Source organism: Astyanax mexicanus, chromosome 2 (assembly GCF_023375975.1).
Source record: "Astyanax mexicanus isolate ESR-SI-001 chromosome 2, AstMex3_surface, whole genome shotgun sequence".
Lineage (NCBI taxonomy): Eukaryota > Metazoa > Chordata > Actinopteri > Characiformes > Acestrorhamphidae > Astyanax > Astyanax mexicanus.
In genome coordinates, this window is record NC_064409.1 from 6047049 (window position 1) to 6068094 (window position 21046).

Genomic DNA, 21046 nt, shown 5'->3' on the forward strand with positions numbered 1-21046 from the left:
AGGGCGTTTCCAATCGTCCCAGTAAGACCAGCAATAATTTCACCTTGTGTGAACTAGCCTGACTGCTAGTTTGATACGTTAATCATTTCTATGTTTAGCTTATAAAACAGGGATTCTAATGAAACATGTTTGGATTCCTAGATATTTGATTTTAGGACAGTATTTAAAAAATACATCTAATAAAAAAAGTTACATTTTTACTATTTTTGGTGATGACCTTTCCTGAGAGCTTCAAATATGGCTATTATTTGTTAGTAAGAAGACAGTTTAACTGAGCATGCGTACAGTGAGTAAATCACTCTAGCTTGTTTCTGATTGGAGGAATTTAATTTACAACTGTCCCTATTACAATATCAGTATTTTTACACGTATTAAATTCTCCAAAAAAATATGGATCATTAGTTGATTGAAGCTGCGGTTAAATACATTAGCTGCAAGAAAAAACGCAGACAATCACGTTAAAATCACTGTCTGTAGTTTTTATATATAAACCAGTGGAGTAAAGTCAGGGACGGCGACCGGCGGACGGGGGCGCGCGCGCACAACCTCGCGCGACGTCCCTCCGTGTATGTGAAAGGTCCGAAACAGTGCGAGCGCCGTTCGATTCAGTTTAGCGAACCGAATCTTCAGTGTGATTCAGTGAATCGAACGTCCGGAACATCTAGTTCAACGATTCAGTAAGAATAATTCACAGACTGGCAAAGGACTGAAGTGACGAGTGTAATTATTTACTATAAATATAATATAGATTTTTCCAGAAACTTTCCTAATACAAATCATAAAAATAAGACTTTTGCTCACTCCAGATTTGTCAAATGCCCCATATCTCCTACAGTGAAGGAGACTAATTTTAAAATAATAAATAAGATGTATTCTGTGGCCCTGTTCTCGAAAGAAGATTCATATTTGGTGTTGATTTATGTGCCTTTTGTAAGTGAGAAGATAAATCTCTGGAAAAAAAAATTATGTTAATATTCATCATTAATAATCATAATAATTTCTGGACAGACATTAGAAATTGGATTAATATCAAACATGTCTTATTTTAATGTAAATTACATTTTATTTTATATGAAAAAATTAAGTTCAGCTTTCTTTGATGACATAAATATAATTATATTTTTTAGCAAAATACCACATTCACTGCAGTAAGTAGAAGGGTAATTACATTTTAAAACACCACAAATCGATGGGTAGCACAACCTGACAGAACACCGGTGTTGTGCCGAATTATGGTACTATGGTGAGGCACTCCCTCATTGGAGAGGCTGGTATGACTATACGTGACTATTTTTAATTTCTTAGGATTCAGCGTAGCTTAGAACAGCATCTTGGGTATTTTCATTTTCTAAAAAAAGTAAAAGCCAAGAAGATGTAAGTGCACGCTCCAGAGAAGAGGTGCTTTTTTTGTGGCAGGGGTGCTGAATTTGACACAACACCGTCCCTGGATATGCTTTTTCAGTTAACTCATTTAATGGTGTACATTTTTTAATGGAATACATTCATTTAATGGTGTCAAACTATCTTCAATAATATAAATGATGAGTAGATGCTCCAAAATGTATCAATGAATGAATCAGTTCGACCGGTTGATTCATGAATCGTTCGATGAATCGACTCATACGAACGACTCGTTGGAGTCAGGCATCGCTCCTCCTGTGAGCAGGTGTGTGCGCGCGTCTCGGAGCCACGGAGGATCTCGGCTCTTCAGATTTCTGGCTTTTGCACGGTGTTCGCGATGCTGTGGGCGGCCAGCACGATCATCCGGAGCTTCTCCACGAGCTCGGTGAGTGTTTGCTGCAGAAAACGACTCTGTGTGTGTGTGTGTTTATCTGCTGGATATATGTATCGGTAATGAATGGTATAGACATAGAGCGGTGCGAAAATGAATGAATGGACGGATGAATTAACGCAGTGACCAGCTAGCTTATGAACAAACGTCTGGCAGATATCTAGCCCTAGTTAACCTGTTTAATTAACTAGGTTAGGGTTACTGAAATCTGCTGTAAATCGCTTTTTTTGGTTCTCATGCTTTCTCTCCAGTCAGCAGCAGACTAACGTTAATGCATATGTCTGCAGAGCCTGCGCAGCTTCAGAAACAGTACCCTGAGTACAGCTTTGCATGTACAGATACAGTGAATTTAATCTGTATATATTAGATTTAGATATAACGTTATTTCAGGCTGATCTCTGCGGCTCCCAGGCGCTGTCTCTGCTCGCCACGTTGTCCTGCTCTGCAGGCTGGTTTGCTGGCTGGCTGTCTGCTGTCGGATTACTTCCACTGGACAGATCTTCTGAGAGTTGCATCAGCAAGCAGCCAAAAGCTCAGGCCATATCAGGTTACTGAAGCCCCTACACAAAACCTCAGGTCTCCCAGTGATATCTATTACACTGCAATTATCTACAACATAGCTACTAACTACCTGCATTCTTTAAATTCTACATTAGTTACACATACATATGTGTAACTAATGTAGTAACATATTAACATATTGTTATTATTATAATAATAACAATATGTTACTATTATGGTGTCTAAAAGTAGTGTCAGTCATTAGTATTTGGTTATGGTAGGAGTGTTAATCCACTATTGCATGATATTTGGGCTATTTCACTGAATGGGTGCCAAATAAAACTTATTTTTTATCAACACTGAATCTAATAACATCTAACCTTATTTATCTATATAAAACATGCACTGGTCAATCACAGGCAGCTTTACTTTTTTTTTTTTTTTACAAGGTTCCTAATCCGAAGATGGTTCCATTTTTTGGTTCCAAGTCCTGTTACCAAAACTCATGTGACATTTAAAAAGCATGTTTGATTTGAAGTTGACTGCATGTTCAAATAATAATAATAATTGATATTTATGACCAAAATAACTATTTTTATCTTATAATACATTTTATTTATATAGCGCGTTTCAAGATTCTCAAAGACGCTTTACATACAAAATAAGGCACAAATTAAAAGGCACAAATTACAAAAACAACAATATGGGACAGTCTTTAAATTGAACACAAAAAATAATAATATAGGCAGTTTTCCCAATGACAATTTACAATTTATATAAAATAAAAAAAACATAGCTTCTACAAGTTTTATTAAATCACATTATGGGTTAAATGCAGATCTGAAGAGGTGGGTTTTTAGTAGTGACTTAAAAGTAGACAAATCTGAACAGTCTTGAATGGGTTTGTGGAGAGAGTTCCAAAGTGATGGTGCAGCTATGGAGAAAGCTCTGTCACCCCAGGTCCGGTACTTAGTCTTAACAGGAAAAAAAAACTCAAAACCTGAAATTTATCAAATTTATTATCATGCAGTTTATTAAAGAAATGGGTAAATGATTAACCAAACAGAACTGAAAAAAAGTGGTTTACTTTAAATAATATTCACATGAATAAACCAATAAACCAAGAGGATTCTACTCACTCCTCTTATTTAAACTCACTCCTGTTACTGGCACTCGTTCCTGTTACTGGAACTCACTCCTGTTACTGGCACTCGTTCCTGTTACTGGAACTCACTCCTGTTACTGGCACTCCCACATTCCTCTTACGTTTTATGTTATGATAGAAATGGCACAGATTTGGTGGAATATGCCATTAATATTTGTTGAACCGCTGCTTCACCATGAATGCCTTGTGGTCTAAATGCATGTTGTTGCCCTGAGGCAACCAATTAAAAAGCACTATTTTTAAGTAAGTACATGAAAAATATGAACTATAATAATTAAAGAAACTATAATAATTAAAAGGAAAGTGTAATAATCCAAATAACTGGTAATAATTGGTTTGTAGCCTGAGGGAAACACCATGCCATAAAGGGTTGGTTATTCTAGCCTGTTGTTACATTGTGTATTTACGCTACAGCTGCCACCACACCCACCCTGCACTGTTAGCTACTTATCTGTGTTGTGTAGCCTTACCATCTGTTTCTAGCAGGCATGCTTTAGATGGTCTTATCATGGACGTTAAAGGAGGAATCTGGTGTGAAATGGACTTGGGGTGTAGTGAAACATGATATAAAGTACAAACTTTTACATATGTTCATCCCCAGCATTACAAAATACAGCAATATATTGCTTTTAGCCAATGCTCCCAACTGGCTTACAATGCTGGACATAGGGGCATAGTATTTCACATGCAAAGAAAAAATGTGAAGCCCCAATTTAAGGTGTTTAAAAATAAAATATAAAATATTGTAAAATTAAAAATGAGTTAGACAAGTAAGGACTTTTAATGATGTTTAATAATTACAATATATTTTGCGGTCATTGACTTCATGAAGTAATTTGCTTGCAAGCCAGTGGCTGTTTGTTTTTGGGTCTTTCTTTTTTGAGTTTTGTCCTCAGTAAGTTAAAACCTGCTCAACTTTTAGGACCAGTCTGTTTCTTTGCCTTAATAGAAAAATAACTTTAAGCTGCTTTCCCAGTATGTTTTAACTTAAATGAACGGAAATATAAGCAGACATTAAACCTCTATCCACTTCAGAAATCATCCTGCTACTTCTGCTTTATTTTAACATTAATGAAGGCATCTCTTGGTGGTAAACTCTTAGAGCAGGGGAGGCCATTGGGACCTAAAGTTCAGCACAGTTTGCTGGTAAATCTGCTGTAGCAGAGCTACAAAACCTGACAAGTAATAGGTGTGTGAAGTCAGCCCTCCAGGACCAAAACTGGCGTTCTGAACTTGAGTAGATATTATAGTCATTTCACACTACGTCACACACAGTACCTCTAGGCCAGTGGTTCCCAACCTTTTTCTTCAGGGACCCATATTTGTACCATTGTACCCCCCCCAAATGTAAAAGATGTAAGGGTATAATTGGGTTGGGGTGGGGGGGTGGGGGGGGGCGGGGGTTAGAAATGACAAATAAAAACTGACATTTACTATAGATTAATAAAATAAACACGTAAAAAAGGAAAAATTGATACATAAAACATAAGGAATTTTTATCTTATGAAGAAAAAATAATTAGATCAATAAAATAATACAACTATTTAAAATGAATAAAAAAATAATTTATATAAAATAAAAACAAACAAAAAAAAAGAATAATATCAGTTTCAGTTTCAGTTTCAAATCAGTAAAACAGCTCACCAAAACCTCAACCTGTCCAAATATTGGACAATAATTGATTAACTTTACAGGCCCTCACTCATTTTAATTTATTTAACTAAACTGAGTTTTATATTCTTATATTATTATATTATTATATACAGCCTCGCGCTGAATTCAGCTCCGCGCTGCCGGAGAGAGCGCCCGCGCGCGCGCCAGAGAGAGAGAGAGAGAGACAGAGAGAGCGCAGCGCAGCGCGGCGATTTTTGCTTACCCTAGACTATATATAGTATTAAAATGAAACCCCTTAAAATCAAGAGGGCTTCGCGACCCATCGTGGATCTTTGGCGACCCATAGGTTGGGTCGCGACCCATAGGTTGGGAACCACTGCTCTAGGCCTTTTGGTGTTGCTGAGCTATAAGGTTTATTTATTCATTCATTTTATCAACACCTGGAGATTAACCCCAGACCTTTAATCTTCTAAATTTGTAATGCTAATTTATACTTTAGTCTCAAATTAAATCTCTTCATTTTCAATCCTGACATCATTTCAAATGAACCTGGTTGTATCAGCTCTATCAACTCCTCTGTCTGTGTTGTAGTACTGATGACCATGAAACTGTGTTTTTTTAATCCCATTTTCTTCCCAATTTACAAGGGCAATTACCCAACCCACTCGTTAGGACTCCCTCTATTACCAGTAAAGCCTCTTTTTGAACTGCTACTGATGTAGCATTGCCATGTAGCATCACAGCGCTAACGCAGCGACACACTGCCGTGTGCTCAACATCAGGGTCAATAAGAGTGTTATTACAAGTATTAGGGCCAACTAAGCAATGAAACAAGCAATGTTGTGTCCCTGATTTATTAAAATAATATTAATTTAATTCTAATTAAGGTAAAATGTGTGATTATGGTGGCATTACCTAGTAATTTACAATGAACCTAGTGCAATAATGTCTCACATGTTCAGTATTGGTAGTTCTATATCAGGGGTGTCCTAACTTTTTTTGTTGGGGGCCAGAAGGAGAAATATATTTGAAGTCACGGGCCACAGACTCTGTAATAAAATAAATAATGAAATATACCACTTTAAATAATACTTTTTCCTGATTATTTCATTTACACACCATTTTACTTGACTTACTATCTTTATCTTTGACAGTGTTGTGTAAACTAAGATTTTTCAAATTGATGTTTAATTTCATGATGTCTCTTAATATTAAACTCCTTAATTACTGCAACTTTTAGACTCTTTGGCCCGTTTTTCTGCGCTAGAAATGCGCACCCTCTCCGCTTTTAGACTCTTTGGCCCGTTTTTCTGTGCTAGAAATACACACCCTCTCCGCTTTTAGACTCTTTTGCCCCGTTTTTCTCCGCTAGAAATGTGCACCCTCTCCGCTTTTAGACTCTTTGGCCTGTTTCTGACACCTAGCGTTCAAACTTTGAATCTCACATTATAAAAACCTGCTTAACAGCGGGCCAACTTTCATTCTATTTCTAAAATACCGCGGGCCGTAGTTTGGACACCCCTGTTCTATATAATACTAAATGTGGGTCTATCGCCAGACTTGACATAATATTTTCATTTGCGTAAAGCTACATGCTGCATGTTAATCCAAATGAGGGTTTGAGTACAGTTTTGTCTATTTTGTCCAGCTTTCTGGCATGCCCACTGAAAGTGATCCCTTCCCTTCTTATGTTTCCTCACGCAGGCATACTACCAAAATAAGCTGAAGCTAGCCCTGATTGGCCAGAGCCTCTTTGGCCAAGAAGTATACACAAACCTCCGGAAGCAAGGCCATAAGGTGGTGGGGGTGTTCACCGTTCCAGATAAAGATGGCAAGGCAGACCCTCTTGGTGAGTGATGGGATGGGGGAGGGTGCACAGAGTTAATAGTGGGGTGGTGAGGACCACTGCAACCAGAGGAGATGATTTTTTTGCTTTGGGTTAAAGTGTATTTTGTGGTGTTAAATAGACTATAACTATAATATTGCACTATGATTGTCGACATGTAATGAAGTAAAGTGAATGGAAGAGAAGAGAAAAGCCTTAAAGCTGTTCTTATTTTAACAGCTGCCAATGGAACCAGCTGCAGGGTTCTGAGTAAAGACCACGTCTACACTTCTCCAGGAGTGTGTGCACACGTGGGAGAGGGTCTTTTTCAGTGGCTAAGTGTGTATGTGTGTGTGTGAAGGGGGTTGGGGTCTGTGTTGTCAGAGGAAGCCGTTTGACCAGCTGGTCATGTCAAATGACTTCATTGTTTTACTGAAAAGCAGTAAAAAGCACTGAGGTGAAAAGTCCTCAAACCAGTCAAGTCTTTGATGACAGAAATACACATATTAAAGCTGTTCTGTTTAAAAGAAGAAAAAAGTATAGAGTGACTCAAACCATGTTCACAATGACAACTATAGGTTAACCCTACCGGCAAAAAACAAGTATACGTTTTTTAAATGTATCGATTTATAGTCCATATCTTATCTTTTAGTATTGTTTAACCCTTGTGTGGTGTTCGGGTCTGTGGGACCCGTTTTCATTTTTCATCAAATGATACTAAAAAATTATTTTTTCTAACTCAAACTCATTGGCATTGGCTCATTTTTTGTGAAAAACATATATCAAAACACATTTTCGATAAACACACACTGTACACCCCCCCCCCCCCCACCCCCCCCCCCACACACACACACATTTATATAACATACAGTATGTTTGGCCAAGGGCTAATAAACATTGCTTCATTTGTAAATTTGGAACTAAACAAATGTTCTACTCATATCTTGAGTTTAATTCATTTTCTTTTACATTTTATTAAAAAACTAATATAAAAAAGAGTAGCACTTTTTGAAAGAAATGTAACATAAGAAAGGTAAAGGGCAAATATTAACCATGTAAGCTGTTTATATTGCTCACAATTTAGGGGAAGCAAGCATGTGTAAAGCATTTTAATGTAAAATTGCTTAATTTTGCTGAATTAAATACAAGTAACAAAGTAAATGAGTAACAAAAATATGAACACCACACAAGGGTTAAATGAAACACAGAATATATATCTCAAGACATCAGCCAGGAAGCTTGAAGCTGGAGCGCAAATGGATCTTCCAAATGGGCAATGACCTAAAGCATACTGTGAAACTGGTTACAAATTAGCTTAAGGATAACAAAGTCAATGTTTTCATCAATCTGTGTTGATGCTATTGAAGCTTTTTGCATTTCGTATCCAGTGTTTTATAGAGATTTATCACTTGTGCTGAATAAATGATTCCACACCCAGGACCGCTTCTGGGCTTGTCAGTGTAGTTCCATTCCTCTCTTTTCTCAGTGAATAATTGATGTTTGCTGTTGTTTTTGCTATTTTACTTGGATAAAAACATCACTCATACAGTGAGGAACAGCAGCAGGAGCTCCTCAGATAAAGTGCTGTTCTTATTTCTCTACAGGCAGGACAGAGCCGATCTACTATTACTCCAGTGTGTTAGCTTGTTATAATATCTGGCTAGCATTAGATAGCAAGCTGCACCAGTATGCTTCTATGGTGGTGCTGTTCTACACAGCGCTTCACAGTGCCTCTAGTGGTATGGCGCTATGTGAAGAATACCGGTTTTAACCCTCCTTTTATGTTCATTTGTCAGGAAAAGGAATGGTGTTGCATGTTTAATTATCCAAAAAAATCCTATAAAGCAGTGTGAAAATTTTATTACTAACTCAATTACTGATGATTCTATCATTATTATATCATATTATATATATATATATATATTTTACGTTTCAATACTGTATGACTTTTGAAAGACCAGCATATAAAACACAATAGTTTTACATAACATTGAAACATAACATTGCAATTTTGTTTTTGTTTTTGAAGGGGTGGGTTCAAATATGTGAGATGAACCATTTTCATATTATAAGTTGATACACAAGTTGATTAAGGCAAGCAGAAGAAGTTATACTAAAAAAAATACTTTCAACAATTTTTCCTAGATCTTCAAACTTTAAAACAGATCAATTTGACCGAGAACACAACAGAAGGGTTAATGTTCCCTATAGGATTATATATTGGTTGGTTGATTAAATCTAGTGCTGGGCAGTTTACTGGTTAATCATATATATATATATATATATATATATATATATATATATATATATATATGATTAACCAGTAAACTGCCCAGCACTAGATTTAATCAACCTGCTGGGCAGTTTACTGGTTAATCATATATATATATATATATATATATATATATATATATATATATATATATATGATTAACCAGTAAACTGCCCAGCACTAGATTTAATCAACCAACGTCCAATCCCTAATAAAACACACATCCTAAAATGTTTTATAGCTGTTTTGTTGTGGGCTAAAATTACTGTGTTGTTAAAAGAACATGAACATTTGCTAAACCCGAAGTTTTCCAGTTATGTTTGTTCTGTGGTGCAGTCACTGAGCCAGCGTGGCTCTCAGACTGAGGGTCTGAATGAAGCGATTGTTGTGCAGCATTGGGCACTGGAGTAGAAGGATGCCTGATACTCATCGATTGTGCTCGGCTCTCTGTGAAGGCTCCACAGGCAGCGTTTCAGACCCTTCCACAGTGCACTGTTATTGCGGGCTCTCGTGATTGATGGTGGAGTTGGGAAAGCGTGTATGAAGTCCGGAATTACTGCAGTGAACTGGACTGAAGTGGGAAAATCATTGTGTGCACACGTCCTACTTCCTAATGTTTATTATTGGGTAATTACACGGAAAACTATGAAAACAATGTAGATTGACTGAGTCAGGAGGAAGTTGCTGCTTTAACAGCTTGAAGAAGAGCTACAGTGACCAATAGTAATGTAAAAAAAACTAAGCAGAAGTTTTAACATCCTCTAATACCTTGAAAGTTTTAATGAATGGCCATTCAGTCAAAGAATCTTTTTTCAGCTTTTAGGGGTGGAAGATATGGCCCTAAAATAACATGACAATATTTCAGGGTATTTTTGCGACACCTAAATTCTTGGCGATATGACAAAACGTTTTATTATTACGTAATTATATTTACAAAATGCATTACTACAGCAAAATGAATTTTGAACTTTATTTAGCTTTATATATACAATATATTATGTCACACCCCTAATTGAAGTTTTTACCAGATTTTCATGATACTAATAATGATACTGGACAAATAAAATGGGAACAAATAACAACAGTGTGACTTTTCTTTTGCTACAAACCCTTTTTTCAAGGGTATTTAGCTTTCTGACTGTTGCTTATCAACTTTTAGTGGTTGTTAAATGGGCTCTGCACAATTTGCTGTTATATGTGTTTGTTAGCTGGCTCTGCTGTGTTGCTGTGCTAATAGCTACTCACTGTACATGATAATAGAGATGCTAGAGAAGGGTGTTATACAGTTAATAGGGTCTTTTTTTTTCTTTCCTTAACGAGACACATTATTCCTACACAATCTATAAATGTGTAAAACAGCAGAATGACCAAGCTGAGTTAAGCCTGCAATCCTGTACAACACTGGCTGACTGAGAAAGTTGAACCCTAGTGGTTGAACAAGGAACTGCAGCTTTCAAGGACAAAGCAACCCCCACAGTGAGCTTCACACAAAGCTGCTGTAATTCTTAACTCACAAATATGATCTAATTGGCTCTCAAGATCGGCTAAATTAGAGAAATGACGTCAGATCATTGATGCATCTTTACGTGGCATCTTTGCACAATTTAGGATATATGGTAGAGTAGTTTAAAAGATCCGGATTAAAGTTGAGGTCAAGCATCAATACCAAGCATCCATATTACCCTATTGTGCACAGTTTTCCCACTTTCAAAGACCTTATTGCATCTAATTCTGGCCAACATGCAATTATGCACACTTGCAACAACCACACCATAAATCATGAACACAAGAAGTGGAGTGGATTTTCCAGTTCAGGCCAATGTGACAGATTGTATTCACCCCTTTTTTTCCATAGCATGAGCAGTGTAAATAGTGTAAAATGCTTTACGTTATCTGTGCACCTCTTCTCTTGCAGGCCAGGCAGTGATGCTGTGTGTCCTTAACTGACCTAATGCAGTTTTTATGAACTTGTCCAACAGCTGTGGCGGCGGAGAAAGACGGCACGCCGGTGTTTAAGTTCCCCCGCTGGCGTGTGAAGGGAAAGCCGATCCCTGAGGTGGTGGAGGCTTACAAGGCTGTGGGCGCCGAGCTCAACGTCATGCCTTTCTGCTCCCAGTTTATCCCCATGAATGTGATCGACAACCCCAAGCACGGCTCCATCATCTACCACCCCTCCCTTCTCCCGAAGCACAGAGGAGCCTCTGCCATCAACTGGTGTGTATAACCGCACTGATTTTACCTTCACTTTTCTTTTTAATTGATTAGTTCAAGAAGATGTGTGTTAGACACTGTCCAGACCAGACCTGACACAGATCTGTCACATTTTGTACATGTTAAAATATTTTCAAATCAGATTTGAAAAGATTAAGAGAACACTTAAAAAGAATCCGTGTATCATTCGTTCATTTGATATTCAATTGAGAATCAAAATCGGAAAATTAAAAAACCAATTCGTTTTTTCGTTTTTCGTTTTTGAATATAATACCAAAAAACGAATAACGGCTTGTATTTTGTATTTTTATTTGGTTATCCAAACAAAAATTGGAAATTTAAAAAACGGACCAGGAGCCGAATTTGATTTTGATTTTGAACTTGACCCATTTGTGTGCCCCGGAAGTTACTGATTTGTTTATTCTTGGTGTTTATTCTTGGTGACACTGGGACCGTGTACCTTTTCAAATGAAAACAGTGAGGGAAGAAGTTTACTACACCATGTATAGACTAACCAGCTAGCTAGCTAGGTTAGTTAGCCAGCTAGTCACGTATATAAAAAAGTATGTAGGCGGCAATTCACAGAATAACATTAACTAAATATGACATTTAGCTACGGAACGTTAGACAAACACCTGAAAGATCCTGCCGATTTTTTCTGTTGTCATATCGTCTTCTTTCACTGCAACGCGTTTAGTTCCTCTGAACAAGATAAAACTCTCCATCCTCAACTCCATCCAAAGCCTACAGCAATACAGACTGTGTAGATAACACTGCAGTGAACTCCCGCGCAACAGAAACCCACCAAGAATAAACAAATCAGTAACTTCCGGGGCACACAAATGGGTCAAGTTCAAAATCAAAATCAAATTCGGCTCCTGGTCCGTTTTTTAAATTTCCAATTTTTGTTTGGATAACCAAATAAAAATACAAAATACAAGCCGTTATTCGTTTTTTGGTATTATATTCAAAAACGAAAAACGAAAAAACGAATTGTTTTTTTAATTTTCCGATTTTGATTCTCAATTGAATATCAAATGAACGAATGATACACGGATTAAAAAGGATCAGTTTATTTGATTTTACCGAATTGAAAAACTCTGGAATATAATCAAGAGGAAGATGGATGATCACAAGCCATCAAACCAAGCTGAACTGCTTGAATTTTTGCACCAGGAGTAAAGCAGCATAAAGTTATCCAAAAGCAGTGTGTAAGACTGGTGGAGGAGAACATGATGCCAAGATGCATGAAAACTGTGATTAAAAACCAGGGTTATTCCACCAAATATTGATTTCTGAACCCTTAAAACTTTATAAATATGAACTTGTTTTCTTTGCATTATTTGAGGTCTGAAAGCTCTGTATATTTCTTGTTTTTTTCAGCCATTTCTCATTTTCTGCAAATAAATGCTCTAAATAATAATATTCTTATTTGGAACTTGGGAGAAATTTTGTTTGTAGTTTATAGAAAAAAACAACAATGTTCATTTTACTCAAACATAAACCTATAAATAGCAAAATCAGAGAAACTGATTCAGAAACTGAAGTGGTGAAAGTGTACACAGCATGTACGTCTGTGCAACTCTGCTTACTACGCAGACGTCTGAGCAGCGAATCCCATTGAAAACACTGTTTAAAAGTGCAGCTGAAATTTTTATGCCTTCTTCTTGCTGTATTTACTTTCTTGGTCCTGCGACAGAGAGCTCTGACCAATCAAATGATACACCAATGTGTTTGCTTGGTTTGTTGGGAAGCATTTTAGCCCATTAGGTTTGCACCTGTGTGAAAACAAACCAAGTTGTGGGAAAAAAAGTGAAAAATCTCATCAACTGATTTGAACCATAGTTACCAACTACAGGTGTAAAAAAACACCATTAGAGAAGAGCGTAAACATCTTACTCATACAGATCTTTTTTATACCATGTGTGTGTGTGTGTGTGTGTGTGTAAAAGAGTGTGCATGTTCATTTTGTGCATAAACAGACTACATGTATATCTGTGTGTATCTGTGAACATGTGCAGGACTCTGATTGAGGGGGATAAGAAGGCTGGTTTCTCCATATTCTGGGCTGATGATGGTTTGGACACCGGTCCTGTATTACTGCAGAAGGAATGTGATGTGGAGCCCAATGACACAGTGGACACGCTGTACAACCGCTTCCTCTTCCCAGAGGGAATCAAATCTATGGTAATCACTGACAGAGGAGTACGATAAATATCAGTATTATCATAACAACACAGATATCTTACATATATAGACGATTTGTGTTTAACAGGTGGAGGCTGTACAGCTTATAGCAGATGGGAAAGCTCCCAGGATTCCTCAGCCTGAGGAGGGAGCGAGCTACGAGGGAATCCAGAAGAAATCCAATGCCAAGGTAGCGGACACACACTGACACACACACATACACACACACACACACAGGCATGGAGCTAAATCTGACTAGACCAGAAGTAGTCAGATGTCAGTCTTACTACTAATGTGTGCAAATATTTTTTACGCCAAGATATTTGAATTTACAGTAGAATTTAATAATATTGCTTCAGAGTGACATATGGTGTTATATCATATACAATCATTCAAATACAAATATTCATCTATTTATTGAGAAATTCTCTATGTGCTTGGTAAACTTTGTGCATGTTTCATTTAAACAAAATATATATGGACAATAGTAAAATAATTGCATCAGAAAAAAACTATGAAAACTGCATTTTATTGTTTATGTATCAAAAAATGGAAAAACAAAGCAAAAAAGCTTGCATGTCCAACTTTGACTAAAATAGTCTGAACACTTTACGAACAAATGTCTCAAATAATTCGTAATTGACACTATTAATAATTACATATTTTTAACCAATGCCTTCAATTTGTATTATTTTTATAAGTCCTAAAATGTAGAAATGTTTAATAATGTCATAACTACTGTCTGTTAATAATTAGTTAAGACATTAAGTAGCCATTTAACAATGTTTTTTACTGTGATAAGTGTTCATTACTCTTATTTCTGACCCTTATTGTAAAGTGTTGCAATACTTAGACTGTTACGAATAGATTTTTACGCTCATTCTGCTGCATGACATGCATGATGCACATTCTTGCAAGGGGGAGTCAAATTCTGGCAGAGATGGTGAATTTGGCCACCTTCTGCTGCTTTAATACAGAACGCTGAAAACATGTTGCTTTGCTTTTAAAAAAAAGTGTTTTCAATGGAACGAGCAGTGAACACAGCACAGGCAGCAGGTGTGAACAGCATGGAGCAGCAGAGACAGTGTTTGTTCTTAGCTGTGGTAATTAGCATTATCTGGCTAATATATCAGATTTAACTGCTCCTTATCAGCAGTTTAGTTCTAATAAAATGAGTATATTTGATATCTGTGGGAAAATCCATTAGATGACACTTCTAGAACTTGGAATAGGGGATCTGTGTTTCAGTATTTTGCACTGTCTAAAAAGGATTTAAAGCTCCACTAGGTGGAATTAAGATGTTGTTCTCGTGGGCTCCCCCTACAGTTGCAGAGTGTAATAAATGTTTCAGTCAGATTTTAGTTTCTCTTTCTCGTTTTCTGGCTTTCACAGACATATTCAGTCTCTTTCCAGCTTCTGCCAGAGTGTCTGTATGTTAGTTTGTAAAGAATGAACCAGTAGTCCTTGTAGAACTGTTAGAACTAAAGGTTGGAAAGCAGGTCTCAGTTCTCAGGTCGCGAGCGTTGGTCGCGTCTGCCTCGGAAAACTTACAGAGTCTGGTTTGAGCTCAGAGGAGCTCCGGCACAGACACAAGAGCACCACTATTCCTCCTATTACACCTCAATGCAGCGCTGCAGTGAGTTTCAAGCTGTAATTTTACTTCTTTAAAAAGATCAAAAATCAAGAAAAAAGTGCGGCTTTTAAGGAAAATGTTGATATTAATATATTAAAACAGAATTAGCAGTAGAACTGTCTTATGTAAAGATTGGGCAGTGATTCTTCACACATCATCACTGATATTCCTGGAAGTACCAGCAGATGTATTTACAGAGATAATGATGATATAACCAGGGTTATATTTCTTCTGTAGTTCTCTGGCATTGCAAGAAATGTGTGTGTAAGAGAGAGTGTGTGAGCAGGGCGGATGGTTGTCAGTATTGGCTGGGGTCTATTAGAGTGTATTAGAGTTATTTAGAGTTATTTATGAGGTCGAGGCCTGGAATCCCAGGCTGCAGCCAGCAGCTGTCCCCTTAACTACTGCACTTCCTAGAAGCTAAAGAAGTAACTTGAGGGCACATTACACACCGTCATTTTAAACCCATTAACCTTCACGCCATCTGCATTTCTCTCTCTGTCTCTCTGTCTCTCTCTCTCTCTCTCTCTCTCTCTCTCTCTCTGTCTCTCTCTCTCTCTCTGTCTCTCTCTCGCTTGTTTTCTCTCTCTCTCTCTCTCTCTCTCTCTCTCTCTCTCTCTCTCTGTGTAGGTGAACATGGCCCAGCCTGCTGAAGCTATTCACAACTGGATCCGTGGCCATGATAAAGTTCCAGGTGCATGGGCAGTCATTGATGGGCAGGTGTGTGAGCCTACTAAACACGATATTGATATCGCAATATATCGTCCACCATCTACTGCAATAGACAGCCAACAGTCTTTTTTCAAAAACAGAAATTTCTGGTGTATTGCTATCTTGGCAATGGAAAACACAAGTGCACCACTGACTGATTAAAAAGGCACTAAACCCCCTGATTTTTGCTGACTTCCCTCTCAGCTCAAATAAAAAAAAAGGCACTGAGTGAAGTATGGGTTTAGAGGTGGAGCTGATTGGCTGAGCTGCAGCAGCAGCAGTTTGCCTCTGATAGCGATGAGACCCAGATAGTTGGACATCAGACAGCAGGGGGGCGGTATTATTAATTGTCTTATCTGTATATTTTGATGTGTCTACTTATCAAATTACACGAACACATCTTCCTCATCTTTCTGCAAAGGCGGAAATGACCACAATTAAATAATTTTTTAAAGGTTAGGAAATTTTTATAAAAAGATTAAGTAGGACTTGGATGTTTCACAGCTTTAGAAGAACACATTTCAGCTATAAATGAAAAATATATATATATGTTTTAGGGTTTTAATGGCTCTTTAAAACCCTGACAACAGTCAAGAGTTAGCAACATTCATTGCTAACTTGGCAACACTGGTGCGTCACGCATACACCCCACTTGTTACACACACATAATAACACAGCAGTGCACAAACCCAACTTTTACATCAGAATACACAGAATATAAAATAAATAACATTTCTGTTCCCATAAATGAGCTGCTCACACACCTTCAAAGTGTGAACGAGTATCTTAGCTTACTCTGCTGAAAAGCGCAGAAGCTATGTGCCTTTAAAATAGCAATTCGCCAAAGTCAGAGCACACCTGGCTCTTAAAGGGAATGACAAGTGACACACTGATTCCAAAACCCACACAGCCCATGATTAATTAAGAGAATTAGTACATGCTTTTGCACGCTTTGAGACGTGCAAGGTGTACTTTTCCCGTTGTTATGATAGCAAAGACACACTGACACGCCCTAAATCAAGCTGCATGGTGCACCACTGATGGCTCGTCTATAGTTAAAACAGCTAAAAACAGGGACCTCACTCTGACTTTTTAGTCTTTACTGTGCAAATGTACAATTTTATCAGTCATCGATAAATAAATAAATAAACTGCTTTTTATAATGATTAATCATGTGTATATTTTCTGTAGCCTGTGACACTATATGGTTCATCGTTGCTGAGTGACCCAGTTCCTGCAGGTCAGACCCTGAACGTTGAGGGAGCATCTCAGCCTGGACTCATCACCAGCTCGGGCCTCGTGCTCTTCGGGTCTGATGGAAAAGCGGTGAGACTCTCGCACGTAGTGATAGAAATTATAATATGCCTATCATAATTAACACAGGTTTTAGTGAAATGATGTAGCACTCATTTTTTAACTGACTGATTGTGATTTATTCACTTATTTTTTATATATATAATTTTGTTATAACCGTATTAACCACACCAAAAGACGCACTTAAAATCCTTAAATTTTCCCCAAAATCGTTTGCCCTATAATTCGGTGCACTTTATGTATGAATTCTACCAGTCAGGTTTTAAGGAGAAGTAAACGCAGCCACTCTGCTGAAGTACAGCGTTGTAAAGCAGTTTCAGTAAAGTTCCTCCAGCACCAAGACTGGAGCAGTATTAGCATTAGCCGCTAACTGCAGAGCAATCTATGTATGACAAACGAATAGCTGATTGCATTCAAGATTACTGGAACACTCAGAGTTCCTTAGTCAACCACTATCGGGCATCATTTACTAGCGCTAAGCACTGCTAACCGCAGCTAACACTGAAGCTAAGTGCGCTGCTGCTAAAAGCTGCTGCTAAATATTGGAAATCTAAGGTTACTGTAAGTTACTCACCAAATAAATCGTTTTCAGAAGAGAAATTTATGTAGATTAACATCCATCTGGTCTATTATCTAGGCGCATTTTATGCAACACTAGAAAGGAACAATGGTACACACTATATATAACTATATAAAACTGTTGTTTATATAAATGTAATTATGAAGCCCTGGATTGTGTTTATAAGGCTGTTCTTCTGTGCTGCTTAATCTCCCTCTGCAGCTCCAAGTGAAGAACCTGCAGTTTGAAGATGGAAAGATGATTCCAGCCTCCAAGTACTTCTCATCAGGAGACACCACAAGCGTAGAGCTCACAGAGGAAGAGAAGAAGATGGCAGAGGAGATCAGGGTGTGTATCTGTGTGTGGTGTATACAGGATTGTGTGTGTTTAAAAGAGAGATACACAATATGTCCACATGTTTGCACTCATGGATGAAACAAAGGCCCAATCCTATTTCTCTTTTGTACCCTACCCTTTATTTTTAAGTGTAACCCTTTTCCTTTTGAAACAGAGTTAGAAAGTGGAATGATTCAACTCCTCATCCCTAAGATTTGGGGAAACCCTTCAAGCACTGGATACAGTTCTAGTGTTATAGCAGTGGAGCACTAAAGTTCAGCAACCTAGCTGCTGCTGATTAACTAATTAATTTTAGTGTTCATAGTCTTCAGAAAGGGAGCAGGTGCTGCAGCAGCTAATTATTATAGTCATTCCTTAATTCCTCTGTCATGGGGAGCTGAAATTTGCCCTTATTAGCTTTTATTTTATTTTAACATATCAATTATGGTGAAACAGGAACCATAGCTTGCTAGCTAGCTACTGAAGAAGAAAATGGGCATAAAACATTAAAAGTACACATTGAACTATGGGAAAATACATAAATTTGTGGGTTCCTTCAGTAGCTTATGCCAGTGCCATCTTGCTAGTGATACTAATACCCCTCAGTTTTGAGTGTGCCTCTGAAAAGTCTCAGTTTGAAGAGTCATGTAGCCCCAACACTTCACTTAACCTCCCCCTCTATGTGAACGCACAAAAGAGAGGGGTAGGACTAAGTGTTACATTACATTACATTTATGGCATTTAGCTGACACTTTTATCCAAAGTGACTTAATAACAAGGTTATTTCTATTACAGAGCTGGGCCAATGTAGTGTTAGGAGTCTTGCCCAAGGACACTTATTGATGTAGCACAGCATTCAGTCACCCAGACCTAAAATTGAACCCCAGTCTTCCATATAATGTGGTAGCCCACTAGCAGGTATTGGTGTTATCCACTGTGCCACACCAACTTCTCTTAAGTGTTGGGGCCAAGGGATGAAATGGAAATGGTTCTTGTAGAGAAGTAAAGCAGTTGAATAGAACTCTCTGGTATTGAGCTGAGGAGCAGGGAAATTTCATCCATTTTTTTTTTGGTATGGGTTGGTGAGTTATGATGACGTTGTGAATAATGAATAAGCAGGTGTCCCAACACTTTTGTCCATAGAGTGTATGTTAACACAGTGTTGTTTGCTTTGTTTCAGATGATCTGGAAGGGCATTTTGAGCAACGTTGCAGTAATTGAGGACACTACTGATTTCTTTAAATCTGGAGCTGCTTCTATGGATGTGGTCAGGTCAGTATTTGCTGGAAATCAGATCTTTCTAAAGTATATTTCACCTTTAATTATTGTGTTATTAAGTAATAATGGAGTTAAGACGTTATATATGATCAACATAAACTAATTATTTATTGTGTGTGTCTCAGGCTGGTGGAGGAGATCAAGCAAAAATGTGGAAGTGTCCAGCTGGAGAATGAAGATGTGTACATGGCCACCTCCTTCCAGGAGTTCATCCAGATGTTTGTGCGACGTCTGAGAGGAGAGGACCAGGAGGAGGAGCTAGTCATCAATTATGTTAGTAGTGTACATAGATACAACACTCCATAATCACTTTATACATTACATTACATTACATTACATTTGGCAGACGCTTTTGTCCAAGGCGACTTACAATAGTCAAGTACAATGTAAAATAAGTTTTAAAGGTAAAACATCTTTGGATAGGGATAAAAGGAGGTCAAAGGGGAATAATAGGATAGAGGAGTGAAGGAGGGGAAGAAGGAAATGAGGTTAGAAGTAGTTAGTGTGTTAGAGGTGTTAGGAGAGTAAGTGCTCTTTGAAGAGCTCTGTCTTCAGGAGTCTCTTAAAGATAGCGAGAGATTCTCCTGATCTGGTAGTGGAAGGTAGTTTGTTCCACCATTGGGGAACTCTGTATGAGAACAGTCTGGATTGCTTTGTGTGAATGTTTGTTTGGCAAAGCGAGGCGACGTTCATTGGAGGAGCGCAGCGGCCGGGAGGTAGCGTAAGCCTTCAGGAGCGAGTGCAGGTAGGAAGGAGCCTGTTCTGTCATCACCTTGTAGGCGATTGTAAGAGCTTTGAATTTGATGCGAGCATCAACTGGTAGCCAATGGAGCTCAATGAGCAGCGGGGTGACATGTGCCTGTTTTGGCTGGTTGAAGACCAGACGTGCTGCTGCGTTCTGGATCATCTGGAGTGGTTTTACTACACAGGCCGGGAGGCCAGTTAGCAGGGCATTGCAGTAGTCGAGGCGTGAGATGACGACCGCTTGCACCAGGAGTTGGGTGGCCTGTTGCGTCAAGAACGGTCTAATTTTTCGGATGTTATAGAGCGCAAAGCGGCAGGACCAGGCAACCGAGGCCACATGGTGCGTGAAGGAGAGTTGGTCATCAACCAGAACACCCAGGTTCCTAGCAACCTTTGTCGGTGAGAGAGAGAGAGAGTCGATACTTATAGAGAAGTTGTGTTGAAAAAATGGTTTTGCTGGTATAACCAGAAGTTCAGTCTTTGAGAGATTTAATTGAAGGTGATGCTCCTTCATCCAAGAGGATATGTCAGAGAGACACTGCGATATCCGTGCAGAGATTGAGTGATCTTCAGGTGAGAACGACAGGTATAGCTGGGTGTCATCAGCAAAGCAATGGTAGGAAAATCCGTGTGAGCGGACAACCTGACCAAGAGAGGTGGTGTATATGGAGAAGAGAAGGGGTCCCAGTACCGAACCTTGGGGAACCCCAGTGAATAAGGAGCGGGCTGAGGACAGCTGTCCTTGCCACGACACCTTGAACGAGCGCCCAGTGAGGTACGATCTGAGCCATGACAGCACATTGTCTGCGATCCCCATGTTTGAGAGTATAGTTAGGAGGAAGTCATGGTTGACTGTGTCAAATGCGGCCGAGAGGTCCAGCAGAATGAGCACTGAGGACTGACC

The 21046-nt window shown here is 38.4% G+C and overlaps 1 protein-coding gene across 1 annotated transcript in view; it reads left to right on the plus strand.

The window, feature by feature from the left end:
* The first annotated feature begins 1636 nt into the window (after nucleotides 1-1636).
* Nucleotides 1637-21046, plus strand: part of aldh1l2 (aldehyde dehydrogenase 1 family, member L2) — a 32820-nt gene continuing 13410 nt past the window's right edge. Inside the window, exons 1-10 of the mRNA XM_022671823.2 lie at nucleotides 1637-1786; nucleotides 6777-6921; nucleotides 11149-11383; nucleotides 13402-13567; nucleotides 13656-13757; nucleotides 15831-15920; nucleotides 17103-17237; nucleotides 18007-18132; nucleotides 19301-19392; nucleotides 19524-19671. Coding sequence (XP_022527544.2) covers nucleotides 1739-1786; nucleotides 6777-6921; nucleotides 11149-11383; nucleotides 13402-13567; nucleotides 13656-13757; nucleotides 15831-15920; nucleotides 17103-17237; nucleotides 18007-18132; nucleotides 19301-19392; nucleotides 19524-19671 — 1287 coding nt within the window. The 5' untranslated portion in view covers nucleotides 1637-1738. The remainder of the gene's footprint in view (nucleotides 1787-6776; nucleotides 6922-11148; nucleotides 11384-13401; nucleotides 13568-13655; nucleotides 13758-15830; nucleotides 15921-17102; nucleotides 17238-18006; nucleotides 18133-19300; nucleotides 19393-19523; nucleotides 19672-21046) is intronic.